The 15,801-nt window shown below is 45.5% G+C and overlaps 1 protein-coding gene across 3 annotated transcripts in view; it reads left to right on the top strand.

Annotated features, from left to right (window-relative positions):
- Positions 1 to 3,084: 3,084 nt before the first annotated feature.
- The window catches only part of LOC140528224 (angiotensin-converting enzyme-like), a 39,793-nt gene continuing 27,076 nt past the window's right edge, over positions 3,085 to 15,801 (top strand). The window contains exons 1-13 of one of the 3 annotated variants that reach the window (XM_072645862.1): positions 3,085 to 3,507; positions 4,593 to 4,760; positions 4,892 to 4,985; positions 6,207 to 6,350; positions 8,589 to 8,780; positions 9,207 to 9,304; positions 9,992 to 10,164; positions 10,751 to 10,974; positions 11,553 to 11,697; positions 12,925 to 13,023; positions 13,300 to 13,422; positions 14,069 to 14,280; positions 15,023 to 15,159. In XM_072645862.1, the coding sequence (XP_072501963.1) occupies positions 3,247 to 3,507; positions 4,593 to 4,760; positions 4,892 to 4,985; positions 6,207 to 6,350; positions 8,589 to 8,780; positions 9,207 to 9,304; positions 9,992 to 10,164; positions 10,751 to 10,974; positions 11,553 to 11,697; positions 12,925 to 13,023; positions 13,300 to 13,422; positions 14,069 to 14,280; positions 15,023 to 15,159 (2,070 nt within the window). In that variant the 5' untranslated portion in view covers positions 3,085 to 3,246. The other 2 variants (XM_072645864.1, XM_072645863.1) reach the window with 2 other exon arrangements.

The following is a 15,801-nucleotide window of genomic DNA, read 5'->3' as shown; positions in this document are numbered from 1 at the left end:
TCTACTGTCATGGGGTTAGGGAGTTGGTCACAGACCAAATGATTTTCTTCTATCCCAGCCCAGTTGGCAGAATCACAGAAAGCAAGGCAACAGAGGAGGTGTTAATGTATTAAATGAAATCCAAAGATAGTAGCTTTCCATTGGCTGCCCTAAGATTGGTCATGCCTGGATGGTCCTTAAAAAGCAAGCTTGCCAGCTCTGAGAAATAGTTGGAGGCAGAAAATAGCTTTATGGAGTAAAGTCCCTGTCCTTCTGACAGAGGGTAGCTATGACAGGGAGTTGGACTCATGTCTCCACCCTTTTTATCTAGCATAGTATCTTACAGAGGAGTTACTTGACCACTAGGAGACAGAAAGGCAGATAGGCAGATATTGATGGTCTAGAAACGAAGCCACTCTAAGGAGAACGACTGGCCAGCACAGGAGAGTCAGCTATGGATTCCAAGGAGAACTGGGACTGGCAATTGGAGATGAGCTGCAGAGAGAAGCAGGTCCTGAATTATGTACCCAAGCAGAGATACTGGGGTGGGAAGTAGGAAAGGGGTAGGAAATTAGCGACTGGGGAGGGATCAAGAAAGCGGCACTAGAACTGAGTGTTGAAAAATGATAGGGATTCTAAGATGAAGAGGAGAGGAAGTACTTTCCAGATATGGGCACAGCCTGGGAAAGGGGGACAGAGACTGAAAATAGAATGTTATGTATGAGATAAATAGTAAATGAGTCACTTTGCCTGGAATGTAACATGTGTGAAGGGGAGTCCTGTGAAATAGGTCTGGAAAGGTAGATTAGAGACAATTTATGAAGTGTTTTGCAAGTAACACATAAAAAAATCACCTTTAAATCCCCTTCAGATCCCTTATTCAGGTATGCATGTTGATACTTTTTGCTAGGGTTGTCTTCTATGTGTATGCTTTACGTCTCCTCCTGCCTTTTTTCTGCTTTCCACGATTTCCTATAGTTCTTTGCACATTTCCACACAGTCCAAATATTTGTCACTCTTAAGCCATCACATTGATTTACTACAAATCTTTAGCTTTTCACCTTCTTGAAAATTCTTTGTAGCTCTCGCTTCTAGATTCTATGAACTACAGGGCATTTAGCTTGTTTCTAGATTTTCCCTAACACAAATAAACATTTGCCTAGGCAGGTCTTTTAAAACTATTTTTACTCACTTGGAATGTATTGCTACAGGTTCAAAGAGTATGGTCCCTTTATGACTCTTGTTACACATTGCCAAATATCTCCCTAGAAAGATCTAACCGGTTTGCAGTGCTGGCAACAACACATGCAAGTTAGTTACACCTATCTGGCCACCAAATCTTATTACCATTTTATTTATTTTTAGCAATTTGATTGTTATGAGGGGGTACTTCACAAATTGTTTTCATTTGCTTTTTCTTTGACTAGTAATGAGATTGGCTATTTTTTTCAAATATTTCTTTACAATGTATCAGAAATAACCCTCTGAATCTTTCCTTTTCCATAGCAAGGTTGAGGCCTGGTCCTTCAGCTGTCTTTGTGGCCCACCTCAACCCCTTCCAAGGTTTCCCTCCTAAGATGCCCAAAGCCAACTCCCAGCTTCCTGATCTCTAAACCTCAACAGTAACAAATCAACATGGAAGGTTTGAGGAGGTAGAGCATTAAGTGTGCAGTCTCTATGCGGCAGTTCCCTGTTTCTAATCTCCTTCAAGCCCAGGAAGGTCTAGGAAACTTTGGGGCAGGAAGCAAGAGGGAAATCTGAGGGAGGAAAAGATCTGTTGGATCTAGATTCCTCCCCCACCATTTCCCAAGTCTTGATTGAGGCTACTATTCAACAATCATTAGGTGCTTACTCTATAGAGAAGCACTGTGCTAGTTGAGCGAGTGGGGAGGAGAGGAGAGAGAGAGACAGAGAGAGAGAGAAATAAAACAAACAAATAAAAATACAAAATAAAACAAAAACCTCTAAAGAGCTTATTTGGGAGAGAGTAGGGGGAGAAGCTTTGTGGAGATTCCATTTCAAGAAAGGATGCTCTTAAGGAGACTTTGCAAAACTAATGTCCTTTTTCAGACCACTGTCTTGATTTTTAGTTAGAAAAACAGGAACATCTAAACATAAGACAGAAAGAGCCTGGAATAGTGGATAGAGGACCTGCCTTGGAGTCTGGAAATCCGTCTACTCCTGGCACTGACTGTGTGATCCTGGTTAAGTTATTCAGTCTCTTGATCTCCCAGGAAGCTCTCCGTCTATAAATTGTGGAACAGTTACTGTTCTGAATTGGGAGAGGAAATTTCTTCACAGAGAGTTCTCTACCTCAATGAAATCACAGGTCCAAATCCATCCCCCTCTCCACACTTCCTGTTCACCCCATCCCTACAGACAATATGTACAAATAAACGGAACATAAAATTAAGACCGGCACAACGGAAAGTGCACTGAATTGGAAAGATCTGGGCTAGAATTCCAGAACTACTTCTTATATAACCTTGGCAAAGTCACTTCCCTCCTCAGCCTCAGTTTCCTCAGTTCCTAAGTTTTTAGATGCTCTCAGCTTCTAAAATACTCAACCGAATTGACATGCTTATAATACTCCACACAACTCCAACGCTAAACTCCAAGAGCTCATCAGAGCATGCGAGTGAGAGAGACTGCTATGGCCGGGGTCCGGAGAAGATGGCAAGAAGGCTTCCTGGAGGAAACTGGGCCTTGAATGATTTGGGCCATTGGAATCCAACAGTACTAGGGCAAGGAGAGAGAGAGAGAAGGCATGGGCAGGACACGCAGTATCTATCACTGCACGCAGCTTCTCTCCCTCTTAGAGATTCCTCCCACTCCCCAACTCCCCTACCCAGCTAACTCTGCCTCTGGAACAGAGAAGTATAGGTCGTCAAACAGACTGTAAGAAGACTGTCTTGGTGGGCCGGTTTCTAATCTAAATCTTAATCTCACCTAGAGATCCCGGCCCCTCCTTGGATCCCTGCCTCCCTCCCTCTCTCTTCTTGCCCTTGGCCCTGTGGAGGGGCGGGGCAGGAAAGGGGTCAGGCCTCCGCAGGGCCCCCTCATCCCGCCCTCTCGTCCTCTTCCCAAATCCCTGAGGCCGAGGGGGACTTTGGAGCCGGGTAGGAAGAGCAGCGGGGCGGAGAGGTGGGGGTGTGCCGAGGGGCAGCAGTGGCTGGCTTTGCCATCCGCCCAGTAACTAGAAAAGGCGAGAGGCGGCAGCCTCCGTGCGCTCTCAAAGTACCGCAGGGAGGCAGCGCAGCTCGGACCATGGTCTTCTCCGCCCGGGGCTGCCCGGGGCCGTTCGGGTGGCAGCTCATCCTGCTGCTGCTGCTGCTGCCCGGACCGCTTCTGCCGCCCGCCCAGGCCCTGCCCGCCGAGCTGATGCCCCAGGACTTTGCGAAAGACGAGGACGGGGCGATGCTCTTCGCCGACAGCTACAACTCCACCGCGGAGATCGTCCTGTACCAGAGCACCGCAGCCAGCTGGGCTTACAACGTCAACATCACCCAGGAGAACGCGCAGCGGCAGGTGAGGCTGCTTGGGCCGGCGGGGAGCAGGCTGGGGAGGGCTTTCGGGGGGCCGCCGTGGGGGGCTGGGAGGAGGCTCAGAGCAGCCAATCGCTGGCCCGCACGCTGCGCTTGCTGTGGGCCCAGCATGCCCGCCCCGCGAGAGGAGCCCCGGACACACTCAGCCGCGGGTGAGCTCCAGGCTCTGGCTCCGCCGGGCACTTAGCAGCCTGGCTGCGATCCCGGATCGCTGTCTTCGGGTTGCGACCGCCAGCCGGCCGGCTCACTCCTCCCAAAAGTGGCTCCCAGCCCTCAGCCCCTTGACAGGGAGTTAGCGACCTCCAGCAGATAGAAGCAGACATCGACCGAGAGTCGGGGGTGGGAATCTCAACGGACACTACCTGCCCCCCCCCACTCCCTGCCCAGTGGAGTTTGCCCACCTTTTCCCCAGAGATAGTCCCTGGGGGGGCGGGTCTTCTTCCCACTGACAGTCTCTCTTCTCTCTTTTCTCTCTCTCCCTCTCCCTCTCCCTCTCCCTCCCTCTCTCTCTCTCCCTCTTTCTTTCTCTCTCTCTTTCTCTTTCGCTTTTCTTCTCTATTCTCCCTTTTCCTCTCTCCTCTGTATTGGTTAGAAGTGGATAGTGTTGAGTTGGTGTCCCAAAGACCTAGTTTCAAATGTTCTCTATGTTTATGTCTCTGTTGTCGGTTTTAGAACTCTCCAAGGATACTTATCTGTAAAATGAGTGTGTTGAATTAGATGACTTCCAAGATCCCTTTCAGCTCAAAATCTATGATCCTTGACCCCACCTTTCTCAGCCCAGAGAAACTGGTGTCCTTTCTGCTCAAATGTAGACTTGAAATATCTTAATCCATTTCTCTCCTGGAGTAATTAATTGAACAAGAAAATATAAGTCTGTACCAGGTGGAAAGTCCTCATGACACACGCGGCTTCCTACCCTTTCCCCAGCTCTCAGTTTCCTCAACTGTGAAATTAAGTAGTTGAACTAGGTTGACCACTAAGGACTTATTTTTCCGTAAACTTCAACCACTCCCCACTATCCAACCCTCTAGATCAATCCTCCACCCCTGACCCTCCCATCCACTACAGGAGGAAGCAGACCTATTGTATCAGGAGTTCACTGAGGCATGGGGCCTGAAGGCCAAGGAGTTGTATGATCCCATCTGGAAGAACTTCACTGACCGCATTCTGCACAAGATCATCAGTTCTGTGCGGATCCTGGGCCCAGCCAATCTGCCCATAGACCAACGTCAGAAGGTGAGTGTAGATAGAGTGTAAAAATGAGGGAAAAAGCGGGGGGCTTATGGGTCTGTATGTACCTTCTTCTAATGGGAGAGGGAAAGGAGTACTAGTCTGACTTATCACCTCCCTTCCCCTATCCTTGCCAGTACAATACCTTGCTGAGCAAAATGACCAGCATATATTCTTCAGCCAAGGTCTGCTTTCCCAACAAGACTGCCACCTGCTGGGCCCTGGAACCAGGTACCTGTTTCCCTCCCCCCCCCAGAGGACCCCCCTCCCCCAGCTCTAGTCTTGGCAGAGCCAACAGGAAGACAACTCCCATGGGTCTACTTTCTCTGTGTGAGAATGGAGGGGGGTAGTGGGTAGTTTGTATGCCCCTAAAGGGGGGAGACAGATAAAACCAACACATCTCCAGTGCCCCCACAGAGTTATGAGCTAGGGACAGGTATTGGCAGGGGTAGTAGCTAGTCAACTCCTCCTCTGTCTCAGGCACACTAATTCATCCACCTTCTGACACCTTTGTATATTCTTCTCTCTCCTTTTTCCTGCTCTTTTCCAGGGCCATCACAGTGGATGAATCTTTCTTTTCTCCAAGCCCCTCATAACCCCCTCATTTGGATAATTCCCATAGATTTGTCCCTTTGATTTACTCAATTATCTGATCCTGGCTAAGCTTTTCCTTCCACTGCTTTCCACCTTCATAGTCATTCATCCCATGTGTGTCTTACATGCTGTATATTTGCAATCTTGTTTCTGAATTAATAACAATAAATCATTTTTAGCAAGTCTTGCAGCTTACATAGCATTTTCTTCAGAAAAATCCAGTGTAGGGAATGCAAATAAAATCCTCCCCACTGCCTCCACTTTCATTTTGTCTTGACCTGGAATTTCATCAGTGTAAACTCCCTGTGAAGAAACTTGCCAATGCAGATTGTCAATTTAGGGTCTTGAAGTTGCCTGCTAAGGGGCAAATTGATTTATTAAAGCTTGCACAGACAGTATGTGTCAAAGGCATGATCTGAACCCAGGTTTTCTTTACTCTGAAGCCAGATCTCTGCCAAGCCATGGAGCCTTTCATTCTCACTTTGCAATTGAGGAAACTGAGGGTCAAAGAAGTAAACCCTTGCCAGGGTCACATTCCAAGTGTTGGAGGGATTCCAACTGACTTCAAGTCTGTTTTATGCAGTGTGTATGTGTATCAGTGTGTCTGTCTATCTGCCTTTCTGTATGTTCTCTACATCTCTTTAAGTTCCCCCAAGGGTAGGGACTAAGTCTTTGTAGCCTGATTTGTATAGCACTAGTACAACACAACTTGTAGTTGGAAATTTTGAATAAGATAGTGGCAGTAGTGAATCCCTCTGGGGACTAGGTATCATCCCCATCACATCAATTCAGGCTGATAAAGGGCCCTGAGCATTTGTATCAGAACATCCTGTACCACCTCATCTTTCTGTGTTTCAGAACTTACAGAAATCTTGGCCTCATCGAGAAGCTACGCTAAGCTGCTGTTTGCCTGGGAGGGCTGGCATAATGCTGTAGGGGTTCCTCTGAAACCTGAATATCAATCTTATGTCAGTCTCAGCAATGAGGCCTATAAGTTGGATGGTGAGTATCCTTTCCATCTTTCCCAAGATCCCCCTCTCCTATCCTTCCTCTTTCTTCAGTCTTGTCTTCAACTCTCAGGGTAAGTCCTAAACCTCTTGTAACCCTTGTGGAGTTTCTTGTCTCCTCACCACCACCACCCCACCTTCTACCTGGACTTAATCAATGAGGTAAACTCAGGTCCTCCTGACTCCTGCACTGGTGCTCTATCCACTGCACCACCTAGTTGCCCCATACTACTATCTACACTCAGACACTTGACACTCACTAGCTGTGTGATCTTGGGCAAGTTACTTAACCCCAATTGCCTCATCCTGGGTCATCTCCAGTCATCCTGATGAATATCCAGTCATCCATGTGGTTGCTGGATTCAGATGACTCTAAAGGAGAAGTGAGGCTGATGACCTGCACAGCCCTCCCTCACTCAAAACAAAGTCAAGTGCAAGTCATGTCATCATTCCTCTGATGGCATGGTCTTCTTCAGTAATGAAGGACAAACACACAAACACACACAATGAGGTGTCTGCAGCACTAGCTGACGAGGGGCAGAAACAAAGATACATAAGATATTCTTTGCTTCTGTAAACTGGAGTTTATAGTATTGATAGGGATACCACACAAATACATGCAAAACAGGTAATATGAAATAATACATACTCTGATGGTAAAATGAAAACTCTTAAATGCTGTGATTCCTAGGGAAGAAATCATTCAACTTCCTGTCCAAATTAATTTTTTTTCTTTGTAACTAGCAAAGTTTGGGTGAAGAAAGCTTTCTCTCCTCCCAGCTGTAAAGAGGAGGAATTGATCCTCCCAGAACATGCTTATCTCATCCCACTGAAACTTCCTTTTGGTCACCCTGCCCTCCTCCCATTTGCATCAGAAACTGGAGAGAATGGAAGGCAGAGGAGTCAAACACTGGCCCCTGCTCCAGATTAAAATGTTAACATGTAACAGGAAAATATTTAACAAAATCAAAAAATACAATAAAATGTAGATAATAAACTTCACATTTTACAAACTAAGTCAATGTGCAGCTGTAGGGATCCCTACAGGTGGATTAAGTCTTCAGATTTGAGTTTGACACCCATATTTTAAAGTGTCCATATTTTAAGTGACCTGCCTACAAACAAAGAAATCATGGTTTTAGCCCAGATCCTTCCCAGCCCTAAAATGCTATGATCCTGTCTCTATATTCTATACTGTTCATAGTGCTCTCATCTCCTACTTTTTTAGGAAGCTTATAAAACAAAAGTTAAATAATTAATATTATAATTATAAGATCCTCTCATACTACTACATACTCCACAGTCAAAGAAATTTGTAATGTTTGGCCAAAGTCTTTGTATTCTGTGTATTTAAGCTAGCCACTGGCATCCTTCTCATTTGCACTCAGGGTATACAGTTTCCAACATAACAGAAATCAGAAGCCAATAAAACCAATCCCATCCTTACCAAGAAGAAGTTTGATTTAAATTATTATTTAAATCAGCAAATAACTTTAAAAGAACAGAAAGCTCTGGATTTAAGCATGTGTCTTTTAGAATGGAAAAATGAGAAGGAAAAAAAGGAAAAGGTAATTCACCACAACTTGGATTTACTAATAATTAGGTGGGTTCCACACTCTGGTCACTTCTGTCTGCCTCTGATAGTGAAGATGCTGGCTACTGTGACTTGATTAACACCCTTTTCCTACATCTTTGCCATTAGGAGTCTATCTCATTGTCTGCTTCAAATGAAATAATTGCAAAGCACTTAGCACAGTGCCTGGAACATAGTAGGCACCATATAAATGCTTATTCCCTTCCCCCTTATCTTCCTTTTTCCTCCCTACTCTCTCAAATGGAAGCCAAAAACTCTGCCCTCCAGCTCAATGACAGATTCCCACACTCTTGCAGGGTAGGAGGCGGATGCTGTTTCCTCCCAGAACTACAGATTCCAGTATCACTAGATAAGGCTAGATACCTTCCCTTCTGCCTGCAGAAGACTTGGCTCCTCTCACAGACACTGTTACACCTAGTTCAGTCAGATACTGGTTGGATTCCATCTCAGAAGATCTACTCCTTTCACTTTCACCTTGAGCCCTGGAAAGGGAATTTGTCATATGTGACACAGTCATAAGACCCGTGCTTCCCTTCCTGTGAAGTACAGGCTGCTTCTAATAGGGATTGTGTGTATATCACCTGGGGATGGGAATAGAGAGGCAGGAAGACCCTTGGACTGGAGGCATTTTCTTGGCAGGCTTTGAGGACACAGGGGCCTACTGGCGTTCTTGGTATGACTCCTCTACATTCGTGGATGACTTAGAGCGACTATACCAACAACTGGAGCCTCTCTACCTGAATCTCCATGCCTTTGTGCGCCGTGCGTTACACCGCCGCTATGGGGACAAGTACATCAACCTCCGGGGTCCCATCCCTGCTCATCTCCTGGGTAAGGACCAACTGTTTTTCCATCTTCCACATGGAATGTGGCTGAAGAAGGTCTGAGTGGGAGAGGGAGAATAGAATAGACATAGACAGGATGTCAAGGGGAGGGAAAGCAGTTATGGTGGGTGTCCTGCAGACTTTGGCCTTCTGATAATATCCTCGGGGTGTCAAGGGAAAGGACCCTGTCCTATTCAGAAGGAAAACTAGCATTTTCCACCTGAACGCAGACTAGCCTTCTGCCAGACCTGAGAATCCTAGGATATTCAGGGGAATGGAAGATTAGTTCCCAGATTTCTCATTCTTTCTCCATTCCCAACATTCCCCCTAACTCAGATAGCCATGATGCTTGCTAGTCACAGGTGGTATTGCCTGCCTTGGTAACATGAATTCTGGTTATAAGATTTTGGATCTTCTCTGCTTGCTTTTGCAGGAAACATGTGGGCACAGAGTTGGGAAAATGTCTATGACATGGTGGTTCCCTTCCCGGACAAGCCCAATTTAGATGTCACCAACACCATGGTGGAGAGGGTAGGCATTACTTATGAGAGATGGAGGATGATTTTCCTCTGGCTGATTCTGTTTGGTTCTTCCTAAACTGAATGATCTGAAATGCCTGGGAGAGTACCTCCACTGAAAGCCCTGTAGTCATGATGGGCAGCAGGGGCAGGGTAAGAAGAGGAAGGGTAAACTCTGAAATGGGCACTAGGGCAGGCCAGGGATGGGGGCAGAGACAGGGAGTTAGTCAAGAACAAAGAGAAGAAAACAAGTTAGAGATGCGAGGTCCTTCCTTAACTGGAGACCTAGGGAACAAGTGTCTTAGTATAGTGTGGGCAAGATTCTGGTTTTGGTAAACCCTTGGTAAATCCCCAACTTGGGGGTGGAAGAAAGCCCTTGCTATTAGCGAATTCTGCCCCCTCTTGTCTATTTCTTTGTCCAATAAATAATACCATCCTTTGGCTAGAGAGGCTATAGATGCAAACCATAGAACTGAACCCTGGTTTGTCCTCTGCTTCAATCTAGGGTACTGCTGCCACTCTCTAGGCTGCCTCTTGGCTAGAAGAGATTCAGCTTTGTTATGAGAGTTGAGAGGAATCGTGAAGTGAGATTAGAGAAAAGGATGGAGAAAGATCAAATTCTCTTTCTACCTTGAGAATGTTAGAAGTAGGGGATACTGCAGTTGACCTCTGTCTTCTGTTCTTTCCCCACCACCCCCAGGGCTGGAATGTCACACACATGTTTCGGGTTGCAGAAGAATTTTTTACATCCCTGGGGCTACTGCCTATGCCTCCAGAGTTCTGGGCTGAGTCTATGCTGGAGAAGCCAGCTGATGGGCGAGAGGTGGTATGCCACGCCTCTGCCTGGGACTTCTACAACAGAAAAGATTTCAGGTGCACTTTCTCCTACAGGGTGCAGGGAGTCTTCGGCATTTGGGAGGAAAAACAAGATCCACCAGACAGATACACTAGCCATCGCCTATCTGCTGATGTTAGCATTAGCCAGGGTGGTGTATATATTCAGGGAGTCTCTGGGAAATCCTAACATGTTCCTGGGAACATGACAGAAAGGACTGGCACCCATTAGTGTAGCTTTTACTACTTCCCACTCTAGGAATTAAGCAGGAATTTGAACTATTTTTTATGTTATAGACCTGATATCATAATTAAAGTCAATGGATCACCCCTTCTCAGAATGATACTTTTAAATGCATAAAATAAAATATGTAGAATTACAAAGGAAACCAATTATAGTGAAATAGAGTACAATATTTTTTAAAATTCATGGGCCTCCTAAAATCTATCCATGGACTCTTTGAGGGTCTGTGAATCCCTCTGGGCTAGAGGAACTGTGTACTTCATTCTCCTCTCCTTGGTAGCTTGTGTGATTTTCCCTTCTCAGCTTTGTTGTCCAGTTCTGGCCTGACTAGACCTCTCTCTGTTTAGCTCACCCCACTTTATCTCCCTTTTCCTGCCCTAGGATTAAGCAGTGTACAAGAGTGACCATGGACCAGCTGTTCACTGTGCATCACGAGATGGGCCACGTGCAATATTACCTTCAGTACAAACATCTGCCTGTTTCCTTGCGAGGTGGAGCCAATCCTGGCTTTCATGAGGCCATTGGGGATGTGCTAGCCCTATCCGTCTCCACACCTGGTCATCTACAGAAAATTGGCCTGCTGGACAGTATTACTAATGACAATGGTATGGGGTAAGAGGGATGACCAGAGATCTCCACTCCCCCTTCATCCATAGTCCTGATGGCTGTTTTTCATGCCCTCTCTACCCTGCCTTTACCCTGGCCCCCTTTATTCCCATGCTGTTACTAGCTTAAGAGGCTGTGGTACAAAATAAATCTCAGAGAGCTAGGCATGAGAATGGGGAAAGGGAAGGGCAGTGGTCATCATATAGTACAGCCGAAGGTAGGGCTAGGATTGGAAGAAGTGTCCTAAATGGGGTACAGGAGAAAAGAACACTAAATTTGGAATCTGAAGACCAGCTCTGCCACTGTGTGACTTTGGGCAAATCACCTAATCTTCTCTGGTCCTTTCTTTTGTCACTTTTAAAAGATAGTAATTAGATTAGATGGTCTCTAGCATCCTTTCCTTCCAGTTGTAAATGCTATGATCCTTTCTCTACATTCTTCTCCTAGATCTCGAACTCAGATTCCTTCTCCTCCCGAACCTCTTCTTAACTCTTCCCTCTCCAGAGGCCAATTCTCCAGGATAAATCCTGTCCTTTTCTTCCTTCTCATCCTCACCAGTCCTACAATTGTCTTTCAGAAAGTGACATCAACTACCTGTTAAAGATGGCGCTAGAAAAGATCGCCTTCTTGCCCTTTGGCTACCTGGTGGACCAGTGGCGTTGGAGGGTCTTCAGTGGGCTCACAACTCCATCTCAGTACAACTATGACTGGTGGTACCTTCGGTAAGCAAACGCCTGGGGAAAATGACTCTTCCCACCCCACCCCAGTCTTTGTTTGCTTCCTCCCTGGCAAAGACACCATGGGTAGCCAAGCAACCACCAATTTGCCCCATTTGCTGCCCTTCCAACGTCACCTCTCACAATGCCTCTTTCTCCCTGTCCTTCCAGCCCTCCCTCCACCAGAAAGCCTTTAATTTTTCAGTGCTGTTCCACAGTATATCAACTACTGCATGTGAAAATTAGGCCTGGATTCAAATTCCTCCTCTGTTTTACCAGCTGGGGGACCCTGGGCAAATAAATCACTGGCTCACTTTGAGTCTCAGTTTCTTCATCTGTAAAATGGAAATGGTAATTCCTGGAGTGCCTGATGTAAAAGGGTAGTTGTGTGATTCAAAGGAAATAGCCTATAGAAAGTACTTGGGAGACTTTAAAGGGTTCCACACATTGTCCCAAAAGTCTTACTGGTATTTTAAGTCACTTAAGCTTAAGACTTTAAAGGTGAATGCTATTAAAGCTTAAAGTTGCACTAAGACTTCTGGGATACTCTGTGTAAAAATCAGTTGGTCATGTCTGACCTCCATCCTCCATGCTAGCATCTCATTTACGTAATGAAAGGGTTGGTCCAGGTTACCTTTTCCATCTCTAAATCTCATGATTTTGGTTTATAAAGCTCTTTCTTATTAGCACTGTGAGGTGGGTAGTTTGTTACCAGTGTCCACATTTTCCAGATGAAGAAACTCTAATTCAGAGAGTTCACATGACTGGCCCTTGGTCACGTGGTAAAGTGTTAGAACTGGGATTCTGAGATGTCACCTGAGCTCAGACATAAGGCTGTTTGTGTTATTAGCACACTGCCTCAGCCACCTTGTCTTTTCTCTACAAAAGCCAAACTAATAATCAGAAATAACAGCAAAGCGTGTCATAGAATGCTTTGAGGTTTGCAAAGTGCTTCATAAATACCTTGTCATAATAACCCTGGGAGGGAAGTGCTATTATTATCCTCATTTTATAGTTGAGGAAACTGAGGCAGACAAGTGAAGTGACTTGCTCAGGGTCACACAGCTAGTAAGTATCTGAAGTTGCATTTGAAATCTGGTCTTCCTGGATCCAGGACCATCACTCTGCACTGTGGTACCACCTAGCTGCCTTATACTAATCAAAATGCCTGTATCCAGAACTATATCTAAACTCCTACGTTCTTGGGTAATGAGTCACTTTTTTTTCTTCTAGGACCAAATACCAGGGCATCTGCCCTCCTGTTGCCCGGAATGAAACCCACTTTGATGCTGGGGCAAAGTTTCATGTCCCATCTGTAACACCATACATCAGGTATAGCAGTTTTGCTCCATCCTCTCCCCTTCACCCCTCCTATCCCTACCATGCTTTCTAAGCAACTGAGACCCCAATGAATCCACCTCAGGACTAAGATCTGGGAAGTTTTCTAGAGACTGGCCCCAGAGTTTAAGGGAAGAAAGGATGCTGATATCTGTGTTCCTCCTCCATTCTTCTGTGTTCCTCCTGAATCCTACCATCTTAGTCTGTGACAGACAGGAAATGGAAGCAAAGTTTGGGCACTTCCAATGATGCCAAGAAATGTGCCCACAGGTATTTTGTGAGTTTTGTCCTTCAGTTCCAGTTCCACAAAGCCCTGTGTGCTGAGGCAGGCTACACCGGGCCCCTGCACTACTGTGACATCTACCAATCTCAACAGGCTGGTGCCAAACTCAGGTAAGCTTTAAGGGGGGAAAGTGACGGAAGGAAAGAGGGAGAATCAAGTGGATAGGTAGCATGATACTCTATATAAGTGGAAAGAGGAATGGCAGGTTGTGTAATATATGTGGGGAGCCCACCTCTCTACCCTGTAGTCCACCATTAGAGCTGCAACTAGACTGGCATAACCAGTGTAGGGGGAAGGAAAGGAAAGAGGATAAACATTTAGATAGAGCTTACTAGATGCCAGGCACTGTGCTAAGCCTTTTACAAATATTATCTCATTTGGATTCTCATAACAGCTTGTGAGATAGGTGCTATTATTATCTCCATTTTACAGTTGAGGAAACTGAGGCAAACAGAAGTTGTGACTTGCCCATAGTCATACAGCTAGTAAGATCAAATTTGAACTCAGGTCTTCCTGACTTCAGGCACAGTACTCTGTCCCCTACACTACCTGGCTGTGTGGCTACTGCTGCACAAGTAATGATTAAATTGCCATTCCCAATTTTCTTCATCCCTTAAATTAGAGTCCATAAATTTCCATGGTTCTCATGGTCTGACTTACACAAGAGCAACCAGAAATGTAGAGAACCCCAATGTGAGAGACAAGGCAGATGGACTAGGTCAGAGATCTCTCCTAAGCCCCCTGTGCCCATTATAGGGAAGTATTGCAAGCAGGTTCTTCTCGGAGCTGGCAGGAGGTGCTTAAGGAGCTGACAGGCTCAGAAACCATGGATGCAGGAGCAATTCTTGAATACTTTGAGCCTCTCACCATTTGGCTGCAGCAACAGAATGAGATCAACGGCGAGGTCCTGGGCTGGCCTGAATTTGAGTGGCGTCCACCAGTGCCAGATGGCTATCCAGAGGGCATCGGTAATGACTGAGGGGAAAACAGCCAGATCCCAAATTCCTGGTGCTAGAGCTCACATCCTTTCTAGCAAAAGCCTTATGTTACTCCTGTCACTAGAGAGTCAGAATGTGTGTGAGATCTCCCATCCCACCCACTTCAGAAAACTTTGTGAGCCCTTCAGAAGTGACTCTTGGATTGGAAGATACCTTACCAGCTCCTTTTACTTTGGAGCTACTTCATAAGCTCAAAAATCCTTTCAGATTCAAAACTGATCCATAGGTTCTGAGTTCTTAATGCCTAGCCTCTGTGAGGTTGAACTATGAGCTATGTTTTGATTGGCTGGGATGTTGGGTTGCTTGGCTCTGGTGATCATGGGTCAAGATTGGGTGCTTCAGGAAACTCTCCCATTCCTTTATTGTGGGCAGCTCTTATGGCTTCTCAGTTTGGGGAAAACTCAGAACCTGGATGGAGGTCAGGCTTGAAGAAAAGGGAAGGGAGAAAGGAGGGAATTGTTGGCCCCAGAGAGGGGAAAGAATGAGAAAGGGGAATCAATCCATCAGATGAGCTTTTATTGTTTGTTAAGCATGTTAGGCACTGTGCTTAGCCTGTAGTTTCAGAGACAAAGAGGAAAGGAAACTGTAAGGAATGAGATGAGAAAAGAGGGGGAAAAGGGGATGATAAGTAGGGAGAGAAGTCTGGGTTGGAGAATAAAGAAAAGGGCTCCCTTGAGTCAGGTTTATATTTTCCCTCTCCTCCCTTCAACAGACAAGCTGACTGATGAAGCAGAAGCGGAGAAGTTCCTTGAGGAGTATGACCAATTGGGGCAAGGCATAACGAATGCATATGTAGAGGCCAGCTGGGCTTACAACACAAATATCACTGAAGAAAACAGCAAGATTATGGTAGAGTCCTCCACAAGTCTCCTTCTATTATCCCCATCTTTGGGCTAATCTTTGTTCTTGAATTTATCTTTAAAAAAAAAAAAGCCTCATTCCTTCCCTCATGGTCTCTTTTCATCCCTCCCCCCTTCCTTTTCTGTCTTTGGTCCCACACTTAATGCCTGAGAAACAGAAGGGTAACTGCTTGGTCTGGTGGGGAGAGAGGTATAGTAGTTGGGGCCCTCATCCTTATCCCATCTTCATAATAGGGATAAATAGAGCTATACTAGAACATTACTAATTCAAAGTAAAGAGGGTTAGTAGAGGAAGAACAGAATTCACAAAAAATTTAAATTACATAGTTTTTTTAAATCAAATGTAGTTTTGTTCAAGTCAGAGTGAGTTATTTTCCTCTCTTAATGGTAGTACTTAAGTCTTCAGGGATGCCTCATGAAGCCCTTCCAAGCCACAAAGTCTTCAAGTATTAGTCCAGCAATAGACAATGCCAGCCATCCAGGGGTGTGCTGGTAAGTGCTTAACAACCAACTCTTCAAAGGAAAAAAAGGAAACTGTTCTTGCAGCACACTCTTAGGAATAACCTTTATTATTGCTCTTTTTTCCATTTTAAGTCCAATCAAAAATAAGTAAATAAATAACTCAAGTCCT

This window comes from Notamacropus eugenii, chromosome 2 (assembly GCF_028372415.1).
Source record: "Notamacropus eugenii isolate mMacEug1 chromosome 2, mMacEug1.pri_v2, whole genome shotgun sequence".
Classification (NCBI taxonomy): domain Eukaryota; kingdom Metazoa; phylum Chordata; class Mammalia; order Diprotodontia; family Macropodidae; genus Notamacropus; species Notamacropus eugenii.
This window is presented reverse-complemented; position numbering and strand designations above follow the sequence as displayed.